The sequence below is a fragment of the Lampetra fluviatilis genome, chromosome 29 (assembly GCF_964198595.1).
Source record: "Lampetra fluviatilis chromosome 29, kcLamFluv1.1, whole genome shotgun sequence".
In the NCBI taxonomy this organism is placed as follows: Eukaryota; Metazoa; Chordata; class Hyperoartia; order Petromyzontiformes; family Petromyzontidae; genus Lampetra; species Lampetra fluviatilis.
Genome location: NC_136303.1, coordinates 10,453,739 through 10,473,608, shown reverse-complemented (window position 1 = coordinate 10,473,608; position 19,870 = coordinate 10,453,739). Strand labels below are relative to the sequence as shown.

General features: G+C 40.3%; 1 protein-coding gene across 2 annotated transcripts in view; it reads right to left on the bottom strand.

Annotated features, from left to right (window-relative positions):
* LOC144943006 (cell adhesion molecule 2-like) overlaps window positions 1–19,870 on the bottom strand; it is a 131,700-nt gene that overhangs the window by 38,577 nt on the left and 73,253 nt on the right. For both annotated transcript variants that reach the window (XM_078870128.1, XM_078870129.1), the window contains exon 2: window positions 6,797–6,943. In XM_078870128.1, coding sequence (XP_078726254.1) covers window positions 6,797–6,943 — 147 coding nt within the window. The remainder of the gene's footprint in view (window positions 1–6,796; window positions 6,944–19,870) is intronic.

The window sequence follows — 19,870 nt, the reverse complement described above, 5'->3', positions numbered from 1 at the left end:
TTTAGTTTCAACTCGAAAAAAAACACATTAGAGAGCTATAGAGCATAGCTATGGAAATCAAAACGAAAGCAGTAGTAATGTGGAATGTCCACCACTGGCCCAGGCTAAGAGGTCATCACAACCAATGTGAATAATTCCACTTAACCCTCGCCTTCACGTTCTTCCTTCTGCTATATCCCACAGCTGTTGGGAAGCTCACACGGAAACTCAACGGTCCGCTCGTACACAAATTCATCGCGTGGACGGTCTTCTTCACTTTCCATGGAACTTTTTTTAAAAGAAAAAATATTATTACATACATTGAGTGTGTAATAATCTTGATGATCGTTATTTGGTTCCCTTTGAAACATTTCTGGCGGCACTCATGCAAGCCAAGGTGTATCGAGTGCGTGTCACCCATGCCCCGTGCTGGAGGCGGTAAACTTGTGCCGTGCTTGCAACTTGTGTCACAGCGCATTATTGTGGATGCCATAAACACTCCCATTCTTTCGTCGAAATGTACTTCTGAACTGCCGTTTTTTTACATATCATGCCCATAAAAAAAGAACGACAATTTCTATAAAAATGTGTATAGCATTGTAACATGGTAAGCCATTACAGGGGCGATACCGACAAGTGGCGTGCAGTTTTCTGCCTCGCCTGATGCGCAGGCGGTTGTGGGTTCGATCCCGTGTACTCTCCCTCCCCATGGTGGTCACTTGGATTTTTCTCCGGGTCCTCCGATTTTACCCTCTACATTTAGAAACTTGCATTTTGATTTATTTTCCCGCTACTATAATTTGCCACATATGGTTATATCAGCCACGTTGATGAGCTGTCGCCTCTGAAAAAGAGGTCATATAGTTCAGTGGGAAATATCTGGTAAATCAAATCATTGAATTAGCTTAGTTCATGTCAAAGGCAAGACAATGTGGATTACGAGTCTGGTGAGAATTGAGCACCTGAACCTGCCTTTTTTCTGCTGCCTCTTGTTCTCATACTAAACTTGCACTGTTTTAATTCCCGTGTTTTTGTTTACGACGATAACATATCTCGTTAGTGGTGCAATATTCCGTAAGGACCTTGTACTTGTGCTCTGCAATATTGACGTTTTTGTCTTTGTTGTGTTGCTGCTGTGCTCACACATCACGGATCTCCATTGTAAAATATCCGGGAAATTGGCTGAACGAGATCATCCGTGTAACATGTAAACTCATACTCAATTTCCATTGAATTCCCTAGGCCAGTGATGGAAATGCCACATTCCTGCAGCTTAGGTTGTCATTTCTGTGGCTGTCCTGCAAAGCACTCCAATGTTTTCGAGTTTGAGACCTAATGACATGCATTTTAAATATATAATGCAATTACATTTGTAATTTGTAATTGGGATCTCAATTTCACACCTCAGTGTCATTTGTATATAAATTATGTCCGACAAGATTAATTAGCAATTTGTACCTAATTATATTTTCTACAGTAATATATGTGAATTAATTTTTGCTCATTCTCATGATGAGCCAATAGTATAAGTAAATTGTTATTTCAGAATAATCGTGGTTTAGCATCAGAGTACATGATATAATTGCAGGATTCTGCTTCCAATGGTTGTCAAATTCCTGTCTAGGTAAAGTATACACGAGGGAGGCAATTGACATGCCTCAGGGAACCCACGCAAACCACAAAAGAGAACTAAAACTCTGCACACAGCCACATATTTTACTTGTCATACTGCTTCTCTGGCAGGCAACTTTTTGCCAAGCTGGTGGGTGTCTCCATCAGTTTATGATCCACCAATCCCATCTGTAAGGTTATATCGTCACACTTGTGTTTTGATAATAGGTTACCACTTCATCAAGGGTCAACTGAGCATATCAATGAACACAACTTTGTGGGAAGCCACCACTTTCTTCTTTTTTTCGTATGGCATGTAAGCAACAGTTTGTATAAATTATGTCATAGTTTAGTTGTATGGTCCTTTCAAGGCGGCAGGAGATGCTGTACGAATTGCAGCGACACCGACAGGATGTGCATGGATGGCGCACTCGTTGGTGTGATGTGTTTGATGGTTTAGGCTTTCCAAAACCACCACTGGTTGCCCTCAACAGGATCTCGCCTCATGGGATTGTGACATTTCCTCTCGCCAATGTATTGAGCAGAGAACTCAAGAGACTAGGATGAGTGGAATTTGCCATAGTGACGTGGATCATCATAATGACAACACCAAAAACATTACAATCAAGAACCAGAGTGAAAGCAACGCGTTACAGAAAGCAATTGAAAACTGCACGAATAGTATCAACACGTAACATTTAGAGACCATTCATAGTGAAAATAAACTACACACAGATCAACATTTTGATGTTTTGAGACAAAATGTTAAGGGAGACAATGTGCATTTTATTATTACTGCAAATACCATATTTGTAATGCGATATTTAATCTACTTTTCCATTTGATTATTAATGAAGTTGGAAGAGAAATCACATCATATTTGTATGTTTGTTCATAGGGTGCAAATAACATGCTTCTTCATACAGGGACAGAAACTTTATTTAAATTGTCTGTAGAGACAAATAAACATTGCATACAAATGAAATTAACAAACACGTTCATTAATAAGTAATGCTGTGCGTGTCCTTCAGATGTACATTGAGTGGGAGAATAATTTGTTGAACATTCACAAAGCCTCAGCATGGCTTATGTTTCACTTGATGAAAGGAGCTACTATTAAATTCTGATTGAGTGACACACATAGTTTCACATTATTTTGTGATGGTGGTTCACGAGGGCATCATGCCATCTCAATGGAATGAGCTGGCAACGCTGGAATGGTTGGTAACTATTCTACGCGGCCATACACCGGGATTTCAAGCGCAGTGAGTTAATGGTTTCAGCCGAGTTACCAATGACTGCGCAACAACTGAATGTTTAATGGGTTGTTTAATTTGTTGTTGGCTTATCCAGATATACAATGTTTCAGTTTGGCATGTGGTGAACACTCGACTACACAAGGCATACATCATCTGTTTCCCAGGTGTGGATAAGTAGATCTATTGATTAACCTCAGAATGGATTTTGTGACATCGGAGCTGTTCCCTTCAACAATTCGGATAACGATAATGAATGATAATTGTGATAACCACAATGGTGATGATGATGACGATTATAATCACGCTTATGATAGTGATAATTATGATAGTGATGGTGGCAATGATAGTAATGATGGTTATGTTGTTTGTCGATGATGATGATGTTGATGATGTTTATGGTGCGTGAAATAATTATGAATATAGACAGAAAAAAGGATGATTTTAGAAGTATATTAGAAAATCTCTTTTCAATACCATCGTTGCATTTGGTTTCCATTGAATAATGCATGTTTCAGCATTGTTGACGGGGTGATATTTGATTGCCATGCAACAACCACTTTTCAGGGTGTAAAACACGTGCACCACAGAGGTGATTCCTTGGCTCTATCTCATGGGAGTCGTTCTCTGAGACAACGTGGCTGTCTTTTTTCAGCACGACACTGCTAGCACAATTGGAATGTAAATGTGAGGACGGAACATTTATATATATTGCATAGGTTAACAAATGCTTTCCAGACCTGTGTTTTGCCTTATTTTTGTATTGAATGCCTTCTGTTACCTGTTTCACTTGGTGTAAAATGCGGCTGAGCTCTTAAGCATGTTTCTCTCTCGTCTCAAACATTTGGCATTATAACGTTGGCTTTACAGTAAACGAATATCCATCTATTATCCTGAACATAGATAAATTCAGAAAGTCTTCATGTGTTGCCAGATATAATTTAGTGTTTCGTAGGGCTAATGGTGAGGTCATGGATAGATTTATACAATGGGGTCAAGCACAGGCAAACAGTTGCTGCTATCACATGTTATTCTCACAAGTGAAAGTCCTCAATATAAAATGTGACCGACAAGAAGAGGTACAAAACGTGAAAAGAGGCTGTATTCCACGAAGAACGTATTGTCCGAATGAATACTTTGTTTTGCTCAGTGTGTAGTTTTTGAATTATTAAATACCTAAATATCGCATTGCACAACATCGGCTCTGTGAATCAGTAGGAGGGCAATGGGAGAGGGAAATAATACCAGCCTTGCTCCTGCAATGGCCCAGACACATTTTTTTTCTTTTTTTAGGGAGGATGGGTCAAGGTCAGGAACGTTAATGCCGTTCTGCATTGCTGCGTCATAATGAAAGATGCTTCTCTGAGGCCTTCAAAATGTTCGTGTTCATGTGCGTGGGAGTTTGGGCATAGATCACGTGTTTAGTCTTACACGTTTGCTTAATTCTGCCATCAGCTATGCTGCTATATTCACCGTTAATGTAGCCTCTAGCAGTCACACTTTGTGTGAGAAAGCATGCATTACATATCGTGGAACTTGATGGCTCTCAATTCTTTGCCTTTTTGCGCAAGCGTATATCTGTATGTGTGTACCGTATTCCCTCGTTATTCAGAAACTCGTTATTTGAAATGTTTACTATTTGCGAATTGCATCTGGAACTCTGCATGACTACATCGAGAGTGAAAAAGAAAGTGAGCAGATAAAGTGATGTTGCATAACATCACCATAATTGAGGATAACTTCATTTATAAACTATGATGTAATCCTTCACTATGTATTTTTCATTTACTTTACGTTTATTCTACCAAATGTTATGATAATGTTCATGCATTTAAGGGCACATTTATACATTTAATTAAGGTAATTAATGAAAAAGATTTCCGTTGGCCAATATAATCAGCCGGGAAATTTGCTATTCAGAAGCATCTCCAGAGTGTATACATCGCAAATTAAACGGGAACAGTATGTCGACGGTGAAGGTACAGCCCTGCAATTGCTATTTCACACCACTGCTGGTGAAAGGGCTGACATACAACAAGCTATTTAGCTGACATGCAAAAAGTTAAACTACCTATGTTGACATTAGGTAGTTTCATTAGGTAGTTGCATATATCAATCATAATGTATTTCGGCTGTGACGACGAGACGCTTTCAATGTTTGTCAGATTGTTTTTTAAGCACAACAAATTGATAACACTGCACTAACTTTTTTAATATGTTCATTTAATTAAACCAATTTTCAAGGAGTGTTGATTAAATGGTGGTACTATTGAATTATGCACACGTTGCCATTGGCTAATCCCCCCCCCCCACACTTTAAATCCAATTACATTTTTACAGCATTAAGCAAAGGGAAATTTAAAAGTAAAGTTCTCCTTGAAAACTAGGACTTTAATTAGGGAAATTCACTGCTTGGTGTGACCCATTAAATATTACCACTCAAAGGGGTCCGCGCATTTAAAGAGACCGTTTATTATCGCCCTGTGTAAGTTTATGTACGCAGTAAGTCACCGTGATTAGTTACCAATATGCAATCAACTTTAAACTAAGAAGAGGGTCTCATTAATGTTTACAAGCTTTTGGACAAATTTTGTATTTACTTGGAAATATGTAGGGAATGCATGTACATTGCTGAAGCGTTTATTTACTGTTATGGTTTTGTTGAAGCACATGCAGCATCTACTATAGGGACGTTTCTGTTTGACTTAACATGTCTTCCTTCCCAAATATGTTTTCAGAAGTGCTCATCTTTAATGGTGACCCAGTGGTGAAAATTCCACATTCATATGGAAAGGGCCAGTCTCTACCAAGGACAACCATTATCTCCATATCACAAAGCAGTGCCCACTTTATTGACATGCGAGTGATGATGGGTTGGGTTGACTAATGACCATGGTTTAAACTCTGATCCCTCTGATTGTGATGCACGTGTTCTCACCACAGGCCCACCCATCAGTGGGACATGTTTAACGGTGTGATGTTAGCTTTAGCAATGGTACACAGTTCCCTATACCTCCGTAATGCCACATGATCTCTAATATCCATAGCATGTGGCTTTATTAATGCCCTACAGAAAGTATAAGGCAACTGCAGGGATTGGACTGTTGAATTGGTAGAAACTGGTTCACAAGGTTATCCATCCACCTAAATAATATATTTTGCAATAGCGCCTCTTGTTGCTGTTAGGAATTGTTCATAGGCAGGCGTATATTTTGGTTGTGGACTTGTTTAATGTAAAGCCAGTGCACCTTGCCAGAGCAACGTGATTGATTTGAGACAGCCGTATTGAAATTGAGCAAGTCTAAAAGATGAGCAGAAGGACATTATGCACTCCTTTCACATTATCCTCGACTCATTAATAATGCAGCTTATTTTCAATTGCTACGTCAATATCATTGCACACATAGACACACACTTTATCCTCCAAAGACATTCCAAAGATGACCATTTAGTTGACAAATGACTCGGTATGTGCTTTCACCCTCCGGCACAATGCAATGCAGTTTCATACAGAGATACAAAGGGATTCTCTAAACACTACAGCAATTGGAGGGCTGAGCATCATAAGGTTGCGTAGAAATTAAGCAAGCAAGAACAGAAACATACACCAATATTACATGTTCTATAATTCGTTCGAGTCCACTGTCAGAGTAATGAGAATTACGTAAGAAATCCAATCGCAGTTGTAGTCTGTACTCTTTACCCCATAGTTGCATGCAATGCATGACTGTTAAAATTAGCCTTGGGCACTACTAATCACCACTGGAAGTCCTTAGTGACTGGCACAAACTCCACATTATTATGCCAGGTAACGGTCTCCCAATCAACAAAAAATAATCGCTGTTGGCTTCACACACAGTGGAAGTCATGATGTTGGCATGGATGAAGGATTGAGCCAAGCTCTGACCTTTTGAATGCCTAAGTGAGTGGTGTTGTCAGATTATCCTCACCTTTCTTTTCGTCGAAGAACAGCGTTTGCTGTGCCGAGTTGGCCCACTGGATGGGCGAGCCATCGCTGTTTTCCACCGAGCAGCTCAGCAAGACGCGTTCGCCCTCCACGGCTGTCACATTCTTGGCGACGGGTGTCTGCGACTGGCCTGCAAGTCGAGAGATGACGCCATTAGGCCGAATCTGTACGGGGCATTGTGTATGTACCATTCATGGAGGAAGTGTGTACATAAAAGCGACTGAATGTCTGGGTGAAAGTAACTTCATGTATGTATGTAGAACTTCTTTGCACCGTATGTAGCCAACCGTGCTAATCGCAGGTGTGGAGGAAGGACAAAACACGAGCATTGAGGCATCGGTGCTCATCTCCTGTTTACAGCCATGTAGAATCAATGGTGGAAATTCCACATTCCTTTGGCAGGGGCAAGCCATTCCATAGGACTACCACTGTTGACTTCCAAACAAAGTGGTACTCATTTAATCGATCCCAAAAAAATGTGATGGGATGGGTTAACCCCTCCAACTAGGATTTGTACGCACGACACTGTCACTGCATAGCGCGCTTTCAGATGTGCTTTTGCGGCTGTCTGGAACGCTCTTCTGATATTAGGAAGCTGATGGAGCTATGCAATTCTAAATCTCGATTGAAAAATAATTTCTTTAAGCTTGCTTTTTGTTTCATTTGTTGTCCTTCCCCCACGCCTCCGATTAGCACGGTTGGCTGTGTACGATGCGAAAGAAGTTAAACATACATACAAATATAAACATTTACAACGTAAGTCAGATCAAAGTGACTCCCAGCTCAAATGAGCAATGGGGTGGTATTCATTTCCGCTGGCACCGCAGAGCCAGTCGAGGAAATTGCAGCTTCCTTTAACAAGGTTGACCACTGTTGGCTTACCCAAAAAGTGGTACTTGTTTTATAGATTTCGATTTAAAGCTTTCGTGACTGCAGGGATTCATCTTCTTGGTTTTTTCGGTAAAGTCACGTAGAAGGGAAGTAATAAAATAATAAAACTAAAACATAATAAAATAATTCTCACGACGTTTCGGCTACAACGCAAGCAGCCGTCTTCAGGTGAAGAATGAGACACTGCCAAGCTAGGAGCTTATATATAAGCTGAGTTGGAGGTGGAAGAAGAAGAGAGCCTTAACAAAAGAATGTGCATATCAAGAGGAATTTAGCATATTCATGGGAAATGCGTAGGAGGTGGGCGGGGGGGTTTCAAAGTCATATTATGCCCATGCATTATGCAGGATCAGCAGCACCAAAGGGAGGGGGGTAGCATTAACAAAGGGAGGGCATGTTAATAGTATGTAGAAGCAATGAAACATGTGAATGGGAGAACGGTGGCAGGAGACCCGCAGCGGAGCAAATAATGCATTCCCTGTGGAGAACACAAGATACACAGTTAAGGCCAGTGAGTGGACTGCGGTCTGAAAGTCACCATAAACGTGAACAACAATCAGTTAAGATCCGAAGTGGTTTATTACATCCTTCCAATGATTGCTGAGCCAGAATCCATCTTCTTGGTTTAAATTGTCTCTGTGTTTGTATATGTGGATCGCCTCATGAACGAATCTCTCATGGTAGCCAGATGGCTTGCAGAGAACCTCTGTCTTGGAGAAGTCAATGTCATGTGAGCGCACTGAATTGTAACAGTGATCTGCCACGGCTGAGGTGTTTGTCCTACCGTGTTTCAGGTCTGCTTTATGTTTACGAATGCGGTCCGAGACATGTCGTTTGGTTTCTCCAATGTAACTGCTACCACAGAGGCAACTTAGTTTGTAGACGCCAGGGTACTGTATGTCTGGAACCACATCTTTTACAGACGGGACCAGATCACGGATTTTATGTACTGTGTTGAATCGTACCTGAATCTTGTGTTTAATCAGGATTTTGGAGATTTTTTTTGTGACCCCAGCAATGTAGGGTAAGGTGATGGATTTGAAAGGCTCCTCAAAAGGAACCTTCCTGATGGTTGAAGTGATGGCTTTGCGGATTGTGTAGTCGGAGTAACCATTAGCCTTAAGAGCTTGGCGTACGTGTTTGAGTTCACTGGCAATGTGTTCCTGGTCGGAGATGCATTGGGCTCTATGGTATAGAGTCTTGATGAGGGAGTTCTTCTGGGATGGATGGTGGTGGGAATCCGGTTTTAGGTAGGCTACTCTGACTACACAATCCGCAAGGCCATCACTCCAACCATCAAGAAGGTTCCTGTTGAGGAGCCTTTCAAAACCATCACCTTACCCTACATTGCTGGGGTCACAAAAAATATCTCCAAAATCCTGATTAAACACAAGATTCAGGTACAATTCAACACAGTACATAAAATCCGTGATCTGGTCCCGTCTGTAAAAGACGTGGTTCCAGACATACAGTACCCTGGCGTCTACAAACTAAGTTGCCTCTGTGGTAGCAGTTACATTGGAGAAACCAAACGACATGTCTCAGACCGCATCCGTGAACATAAAGCAGACCTGAAACACGGTATGACAAACACCTCAGCCGTGGCAGATCACTGTTACAATTCAGTGGGCTCACATGACATTGACTTCTCCAAGACAGAGGTTCTCTGCAAGCCATCTGGCTACCATGAGAGATTCGTTCATGAGGCGATCCACATATACAAACAAAGAGACAATTTCAACCGAGAAGATGGATTCTGGCTCAGCAATCATTGGAAGGACGTAATAAACCACTTCGGATCTTAACTGATTGTTGTTCACATTTATGGTGACTTTCAGACCACAGTCCACTCACTGGCATTAACTGTGTATCTTGTGTTCTCCACAGGGAATGCATTATTTGCTCCGCTGGGGGTCTCCTGCCACCGTTCTCCCATTCACATGTTTCATTGCTTCTACATACTATTAACATGCCCTCCCTTTGTTAATGCTACCCCCCTCCCTTTGGTGCTGCTGATCCTGCATAATGCATGGGCATAATATGACTTTGAAACCCCCCCGCCCACCTCCTACGCATTTCCCATGAATATGCTAAATTCCTCTTGATATGCACATTCTTTTGTTAAGGCTCTCTTCTTCTTCCACCTCCAACTCAGCTTATACATAAGCTCCTAGCTTGGCAGTGTCTCATTCTTCACCTGAAGACGGCTGCTTGCGTTGTAGCCGAAACGTCGTGAGAATTATTTTATTATGTTTTATTTTTATTATTTTATTACTTCCCTTCTACGTGACTTTACCGAAAAAACCAAGAAGATGTTTTATAGATCTCGGAGGGATGATTGGCTGGGTTGATCCTGACGAGGATTTGAGCTTACAACCTACCAATTGTATACATGTATGTTGAACTACTTTTTCACCGTACGTAGCCAACCGTGCTAATCGGAGGTGCGGTAGGGAAGGACAACAAACCAAACCCAATTCCAATTTGGATGGTTGTTGCAGTCACATCGTGTGGATAGTTCCTAAAAATCTATTGTGCAAATTCTGGCTGATTCCAAATGGTTTATGAAAATCATCATTACTGGTAATGCATCACATGTGTTTGTTATTTCATCGCTGCTCATTTATTATACTACACAATAATTGATTTGAATACACTTATTATATCTTATAATTGATCCACAGTCAAAATATTACTCGCTGTGATCCCCAAAGAAACAAACAATCGAGCTCAGTGGCACTGTGGATAGAGCGCTCAACTCATCATTGGAAAAATTGTGACTTCAACTCGCAGCTGGAGTTGGCTCAAGACATCATTCCTTTTCGGGTGGTACATAAGTACTACTGCGTGAGTCGTCAACAGTGGCTGCGCTCAGTAGACATAGGCCTCGGTCATAGGCAGGTCGAATTTACACAATGGGATCACGGCCTACAACATAGTTATGTATGACCCATATGGAGCAAAAGTCCCGGGCATACGTTGTCTGGACTTTAATATGCTATTTTATATACCCTCATGCTTTGCTGACTCATGTCTAACTTCATCATTTATAGGCTGAAAAAAGTTCAGCAGAAAGCAATACCAATTTTATTGACTGCAGAGAGAGATCGGCTGAGTGACCCCCCTCCCACCAACCAGGATTTGAAGTCATGCCTTCTGAATGTAAGTAACCTACAGTGCCACCACGCCTGACTTAATATAAATTTCCTGTATTTTAAAATAATTATATTCTTTTTCAGGTTAAGTATATTTGAGCGTTTGCTCTAAAGTAGGGGCCAATGAGCAAATTACTACACATCTTGTAAGTGTGCACTTGACAGTGAAGCACCTTTATAAAGATGAAACCAGAAAGCCAGACTTAGGGTCAGGTATAGGTATATGGTCTCTGGTTCATTCAAATTCCGAAGCTAGGAGTTACCCAGTACAAAGAAGGCAATTCATTTCATGTTCAAATACTTGATTGAATTGTACTTGTTTTTTTATATGTTATTCAGGTCCCAGTTTCCGAGTGGAACAAAAGGCTGGCTTTTCAGTAAAAGATCAAGGCTTCATTTTCCTTGGCCTGTGATGTAGCCACCTCCCATGTGACACTGCTGGCCTTTCAGAAATCAAAACAACCAACGCTGCTTTCGAGCAGCTGTACAATTGTAATGCTCAGTGTAACGTTAAATTATTCAGTGGATGTAATTTGCTTTTTAGATTCTCTAAATTTAGATTTACAACAAATCTATTGTGTCAGTTGGTTTCATATGTGAATGCAAGATGCTGTTTCTTTAACAAACTAAGAATCAAGGGTGATCAAAGCATCTTCCTGCTCAAACAAACAATAGGCCAGTATTCTTTTCGATTGGTGAGCTGGTTTTGGGAATTCCACATTCCCATTGAGGAGGCCAGTATCTGAAGGAGACCACTGGTTTAATATGACACAGTGTAAGTGATTACCAGGAAGGTCCGTGTCACCCTGCAACTGGGATTTAGATTTTAAACATTTCACTTGTGTGTCAAGTACTGCACCACCAAACAAGATTGAAACCATTTTATGAGACCAAGACATTGTATTCTGTCTATATATGTAATTTGGAAATAAATAACATGGTACAGTATTCCTTTCTCGACATAATGCATGCAAATAAATTACCATAACTGCGCCCAGTCTGGTAAGATCTTGAAAGCTAAGCATATTTGGGCTTGGTTAGTACATAGTTTGGTGACCACCAGGGCTGACCAGGTGTTGTAGGTGTAGGGGTCACAAGGAGTGGCCAGGTAATAGCATTGCTGATAGTCATCCACTCGTATTCGTAGCTTTCTCTGAGGAGTCCGATTTCCCCTCACATTCCAAACACCCATTCGTGGAATTGGCCAAATATCCGAATGCAGAACCTTTTGAAAATGAGTCTCAAGTCCCAGTGTGGCTTTCTTGGGTGGGTAAGTGATTGCTAATTTAGCATAATATTGAGACACAATGTTCTGCTGTTTGTCCGAGGTTCTGCAATTGACTATATTGTGTGAAGATCTGTTGTACACTTATGCTGATAATGAAATTGGCATGCAATTGGTTAAAATAAATATAAAGTAAATAGGCATCCACTGGCTCACTAGCAATGCTGCCTTATTCAGATTTTTGCACTGTCTTCTTGTCGAATTATGTTGCAAAGGAGCTACTGTTGATAACCAAACCACGAGTTCTTCTTGATCCCCAATATAAATTAATCAGTATACAGAACACCTCCATTCATGTAAGAAATTCGATCTTGTGTACAGTCCACTGTGTTTAAAAACAAATGAATAACCCCATTGACATCATACCTTGCTATAATTTCATTTCTCCTGCCAGATACTGCAAATCTGTTGTGCAGGCATCACCTGACCACCAAGGCCTGTTTAAACGCTATCACCACCACCACCACCACGTTGCTTTGTGTCTTCATCTCGATCACCTGTCTGTGATTGCCCACCCCAAGGCCTGTCTTAGTAACCTGCCTTCAATCGTTCACACATGCCCAATCCATCACAACCCTTCCTTCTCTAATTGCATCTACAGCTCTTTCCTGCTGCATTATTTTCATCGCAAGTTTGCTGAGCACATTCCCAAAGGCCCATAACTTCAAAGTTGTCGGCAATAAGCAGCAATAATGTCGATGCAATTGGGTTAAGTTCATGACATTTGGATTAGAGACAAGAAGAAAAATATAAACGTGAGCAGTGCAAGGAAATAAGGCTGAAATAGAAGGATATATGTTGAACTTCTTTCGCACTGCACGTATCTAACCGTGCTAATCATAGGTGCTGTGGCCTGCAGCTGTGTGGTGGCTGAATGTGCACCATGGATGACAGAAAAAGTCAGGTAGACTGAGTCCTCAACGGCAACGGGAGCGGAGGAATCAAAGACTAAAGTTTAAGGGACAATAAACAAGGTAGTAGCCATAGCAGAGTGATACAAATGTGACTGACCACTGTTGATTGAGTATACTATTATTCTGAGGATCCAAGTTAAAACTCAACTAAACATTTATTTTATTTTACCAAGTAAGGCCCACTGAGCAACATAGCTCTTTTTTCAGAAGCGATCTGGCCACAAATGATAGCTGAACGAAGTGGCTTATATTGTGGAAATGTTTTGCAGCCAAATACTCGAAACGCAAGTCTCTAAATGTGGAGTAAAAAACCGGAGGACCGGAGAAAAATCCACGCTACCACGGGGAGAACATGCTAACTCCAAACCACGACCTCCTGTACACCAGGCGAGCTAGTTAACATCTCGCCACCATGACGACTTTAGCCTATCCTGCAACCCAGATTTCAAACATCCTTTGCATGCAAATTTACGTCGTAAGCCTATTTCCTAGTTGCTATGTTAATTGGCGTGAATGCTCTGTTAATTGTGGCTTTGTCTCCCCTTAGAACCCCAATATTTTTGTAAACCTAGGAATTAAACAAGCCTTGCTTCTCTCAAATCTCATGTGCATTGCAACCAGTAAGCATCATCTCACCACAAAACACGCCGGTGCCTAATCTAAATTATGGATTTTCCAAGCCACCCTTTTTCCAGGATGTTAATATTTAATGGAAGGCTGTGCCACAAATTGCAAATTAACTCTTTGCAACATAACAGGTTGTAAAAACGATGTATGCATCCTACTTAGTGTTCATTGTTTATATTTTATTTTCCGTGTGGTCAGTCTAATGGGTTGCAGCATTGACAGATAACTGTTTAAAACTGTGTAAAGAAGTGGCTGAAATTCTATTTGAAATATTTGTGAAACATTCTGTATAATGTCGTGTAATGCCATTAATAGCTAAAGTTATGTCATGTCACTGCCTGGAGTAAAACCAAACTGCTATATGAATTGCATTACCATGCAATGCAACTGCCCACTGTGTATGTGTCATATGCTATAATTCTACACAATTTGAGTCTCCAGTGACAACGACTCGGGTAAAAGCAAATATAGGCATAACCCCATTACGTCAATCCATGTAAAAATAAGTACACTTTGGACCAGGTTTCAACTTTATCGATCTCTTCAGCAGAGTGAGGCTTGTGAGTTAATGTTGCTGGGATAGCAGATATTATTGGTAAGAACACCCCATATCAACTTTGGACAAGATACACTACAGGTTCGTACACCAATTTCCACTCATGATACTCCATTCCACCAAAACAAACCTCAGTTACTCAGGTTGTCATGCAATACAGCATTCTAATCGCTCTCCATTAATACATGTACACATGCACACTATAAAAACGTTATTTCACATGCAGTTCATCTTGATTTGAAGGCTATTGCCAATTTGTAATTCTCGATTGAAATTTTCATTCAGCTGCTTCTCTCAAAACTGCTCAAGGATACTGCTGCCATGGCAATTATGTACGTACTGTACATTGCTCTGTTTACATTTCAACAGCAGAACACCATAATCCATTTCAGTGTACACTGGTATTCACAGAAACTGTTATTTGCAATAAAATTTCGTAGGGGGTAGTAGTTTAGCATTCAATGTTCTTGTCGGCAACTGAGGCTTTTCGCTTGATTTTATTCTATAAATCTTACAACACAAATGTTCCGGACAGCTATGAAGCATTACCAAAGCACACAGCACGCTCGATTGTGGATCTTAAAGACTCTGCAATATAATTCGCATTGACGTTGAATTATCCCTGGAGTAGCACAATAATGTATGCTATGGTCCGCTTGTAAAATCTTGTTTAAAGTGGACATGTTAAAAAGTGAAGCTCATAGCAAAGTAACACACAAAGGCTCATTTATAATAAAACCATGCCGTTATTTTATTCAGGAAATTCCCATGGACTCTCAAGACTAATTTTAATGAATATTTTTTTTCTTTTGAAAATATATATGGGAAGAACCAGGCGTACTCAAGGAACACGCCATATGTGCGAGCGTTTCACAATATATGCGATTCACCAATGTTTTGCCTCCAAAGTGCTAGATTAAATGTAGGCTCTACCATGGCCTGATTATTCTTTTCAATTATTGCTCACTGGATTTTTTAGAAGTGTTTAAGACTGTCATGAAATGTACTTCACATGAAGATGGTGATAATCCTGATTGAAACATACAACCGCGTGCTGATATCTTAAAAGGGATTAACAAAAAAAAATGTTCACAAAATGAAAGAAGAAAAAAAGATTGACATAACATAATTGAACCTTATGGCGGGACCCCGGGGTCCCGAATAAACGGAAGTCAAAATCGTAATTAATTTTTTTTTGGCGACTCTGCCCCACTGCACACGTAAACGCCGCAACCCACCCATGCATCAATCTTCTCGTTCTTCACCAAGCACCCGTCATTGCCAAAATTGCCGTAGTCACAAACGCAACTTTGAAACTTTGATCGGCGCATCGTGTGGAGCTCGTCGAGAGGAATAGATTGCCGTATCGTTCGCCTTCAACAGACATAAAATGACATCACAACGTTGTTAATGCGAGAGCCGGGGGCTTATGGTACCCCGGGTTCCCGCCATAAGGTTCATATTCCAAGATATTCATGGCAACATATAATACATCTGAATGGCCTCTCACCTGATTAAATATGGGGACATTGATCGGACTTCAGCAAAATGTTATTTATAGGATTATGCCAAAACAAAATTTGTGGGTCTGACCACAATGTACTCCTTTGCTATAAATCAAAATCAATCATGGAAATATTTGTATAAGAAAAATCCAATTAAATGAGGCTCATTCCATGCAAACATGCTCAGCTGCATTCTAAACAGGCCACAGAAAACCTCACAGCCACTTTATTAACACTGCCTCATCAGAATCAGAATATTTATTTATCCTGGAGAAATCAGATGAGCTATAAAGCTATTTTTCACAGAAGTCCAGTAGAGGGGGGTAAGAACGTTACAACAACAAACAGTACAAAACATGATAGCAGTTCCAAGTACAAGAAAGGTAAACAAATCACTCAAACACAAATTCAACACTAAACCATCCCAATCCTACCAGGCAAAGCCCACTTAGGTATCAAATTATTTTTCAGAAGCGACCTGGCCACAAATGAAAGCTCAACAAATTGGCACCATCATTTGGACATTTAATGTACCAAAATAATCTAAATCATCTCAACCCATGTTTCTAAATGTGGAGGGAAAACCCCAGAGGACCTGGAAAAAAAATCCACGCGACTACGGGGAGACAGATATGCAAACTTAAAATACAACAATGCAGTACACAGGAAGCTCATCCTTTAGGAAATGGCCCTTCTCCAGATTGACCAAATTATTTGGGAAGTGAAGATAGGTATCAGTTTATGATGGAAAAAAGACTGCAACCTACCATGGAAATATGGAATTTCCACTACTGGCTCAGGGCCATCAGTGACATTCTATTCCTCAATCAATGTATTTCCTCCCATTGCAAATGTAGGCCAAAATAAGAAATATATAGATGCTGGGAAAAAATATTTGCATCAAAGTTGGAAGACAAAATACGTTTAGGACATGCATATTTCACAACAAGTTAAGCTACTGGAATTTCAGCATTGAATAAAGATATCCATAATATATAATTGCGTCATGTACCCCACAATTATGTGAATACATTTCATTAATGGTTTATACATGAGATGGGTTTTCCTTTGTACACTACATTCGGCTAAATAAAGATTAAATATGAATGCATGTGTGTGCTAAATGCGTGCAGTGCTTTACTGAGTATATCATTTACCTTTGTTAGTATTCAGTCCAAAATTGCCTTAGATAATGCAACAATAAATGAAGTGCAGGTTCAGTATGAATTCTATTAAAGAGGTTCATTAATTTCAACTAATGTGTGATAGATTGCGGATTAATTTTAACTACCTTAGTGAATTCCACTCAATGTTTGTGGGCACAGTGGCAATTCATGCAAAGAGATTATTTGAACGATAGGATCCGACATACTCTGTACAGATATGTGAGATCAACCATTCCAAAGGATATAAGTATTCATGTAAGACGCTTACTGGCCATGTTTACAATTACTGGCGCTGTGTAAAGGGATGCAGTGGTGGACATACAATCAGAAGGATGCTAATTCAAATCTTGGTTAAGGGTCATCTGATCTCATCATCCCTCAGGTGTCAACTCCAATCGTTCCATCAGAAACACTTTACTTTGACTTTTATGCTCATCGGTCTTCATTAGATTTACAATGCGTATAAGTAGGACTAACTTTTGAACCTGCATCAAGTTAAAATAATTCGTCAATTTGGCTTGATATTTTGAATCGAAATCATTAATTTTGAATTATTGCCTAAATATTCGTGATTTGTGCACTGCATCAAAACATTGATCTAAAGTCCATAACTTTAAGCAATGTTTGATGCATAATTTATAGCAGGAAAAATATGTAACCAAAGGGAACAACATGGCAGCCTCTTTTTGCCTTAAGTGCTATAGATCTGCAAACTATGTAATGGACGTAAATTAAGGGTGAGGGTTTTTTGTAAAGCATCACACTATCCTGAGAAGCAAGAGGCTCGGCGCACGCCCGCACACTCTTGCGTGGCAGAGCTGACTCAGTGGAAGTCAAACAGCCTGCTCCGCTTTTCCCACGCATCGTGCTGCTCGGTGCACCGGGAACGTGGTGCCCTGTCTCTGGGGTGTGCGTAGGCAGGGCGCTCCAATGCATTTCAAGCGAATGCTTATATTGCCGTCTTATCCACTTATATGCGTGTGCTGTACTCTGGACTTCTTTCACACCGTACGTAGCCAACCGTGATGATCCAAGGTGCGGGGGCAAAGGACAACAAGCTAAATGCACACTGACATACATACAAGTGAATATATTTACATTTTGAAATCTAACGTATTATATGCCTTACTTCACTGAAGTCACAAATATACGTTTGATTTGCCTCAGTGTCTAAAATAAGATTGCATTGTTCACATCAGAACGGAGTCTGAGACAAGCATATCAATTGCCAAGGATTTTATTGAAACTATGACTGTGATAATTATTTATAGACAAATTGGATTTTACTAATTTTATTCGCAATATGGTGCTGCTGTTTCCTGCGTGTAATTACCATTCTGCGTTATAGTTTAATTTGTGTAAAAAATAATGAAATAGTTGCCACGTTATTGCATTGAGGGTCTCAAAGATTCATGAACGTGAAGGTCACGTGAAAGGTTGTTCTACTTTAGGACTCATTACGAGCTGTCATGCATGTTACTTAGGAAATTTAATTCATGTCAAAACTAATGTATGAGGAATTTATGTCATGCAAGTCGAAATCTTTCTTTTTCTCATTTTGCAATTTAACATGACCGAGCTGGAGTGCATTTGCCGATTTTTGCAGAGGTTCGCGGTTCAAGACCCAAGCCACCCTGGTTAATACCACGGGAGTGTTGATGATAAAAAAAATCACACCGTCTGCATGGCAGTGAACGTTAAAGATTATATGACATTTGTGCAAAAAAACTAGTTCGTTTGTGCCAGTATCACAGTCAAAATTTTATCACGATTTTCCATAATAACTTGTAAATGACCTAATTGGATTGACCAAGCGCAACACCGTCCCCCTCCCCCCACCATAGTGCTTACAGGCCGATGCTGCGTTGCATTGAGATGCACAGGGACAGCTTTCATCAGCGGGTCTCCTCAGCCAAATAATAATAATAAATTACAGCTGGTCATTGAAATAATTGAGATGTGATGTAAGGGGCTTCGGGATGCTGAGGCATTCAAGCACCCAATACAAATAAATCCTTAATCCTTAATATACACTTTACTGCTATTACTGTTCTGACATATTAGCCGGCCATTGAAATGATTTTAATAATAATGACAGCATTATTGCTAATGACAAAATAATACAAATCTTGCCATATTCATTCATGCACAATATTATAAAGCCGGCAACCTGAGGACAATGTATAGGATATCATCAGCAGCCATGGTCAATCAACTGCCGGATTAAGGCCTCCCCAAGCTGCTATCATCTCTCATGATATTGCGATGTCACAATCCACCCAGCATCTGCACATGAACTGATTTCATTGCCTCCATCTCCTCGGTGGATGTACTCTCAGATGTTGACATCCTCTCGGCAGCTTATAGGGAATTATCCATAGCATTCGGCAATACTGCTGACATTGTATTGGTCAGGGAAAACCCATTGCAGAGGACAACAAAGAGAACAATCCACTGGTTAAATCTGTGTAGATCAGGCATTCGTCACAAAGTAATACATGAATATCATATTGGCAAACTGACTTATCATTCATTCAAAATGTTAATAATATGAGTGCTCCGATATCATCGGTAGAGGTGGTTCAGTGGCATAGCGAGCTCCTCGCAAATGGAACGTTGAGAGATCAAATTCTGATTGTGTATTGACTCGTCATCCCTCTGGGGTTGATAGAAACAGGAACACTTCTTTTGGAAAGTCAAGAGTGGTTGCTTCATGGAAAGACTTGGCCCTGGCACAGGAGCGTGACATTCCACCATTGGCTCAGGGTTGTAAGTAGATGAGCACTCCCTTAATGCTTATTTGAGAAAGGCATCACTTGAGTAGTCTGTTGAGAAAATGTCAGACTTGTTACTGAATATGATTTAACATTAACATTTGGAAGGATTATTTTGTATAGCGTGCTAACTTAGGAGTAATTATTGTAAGATAACATAAAGGTCACACTCGAAATTAAACTC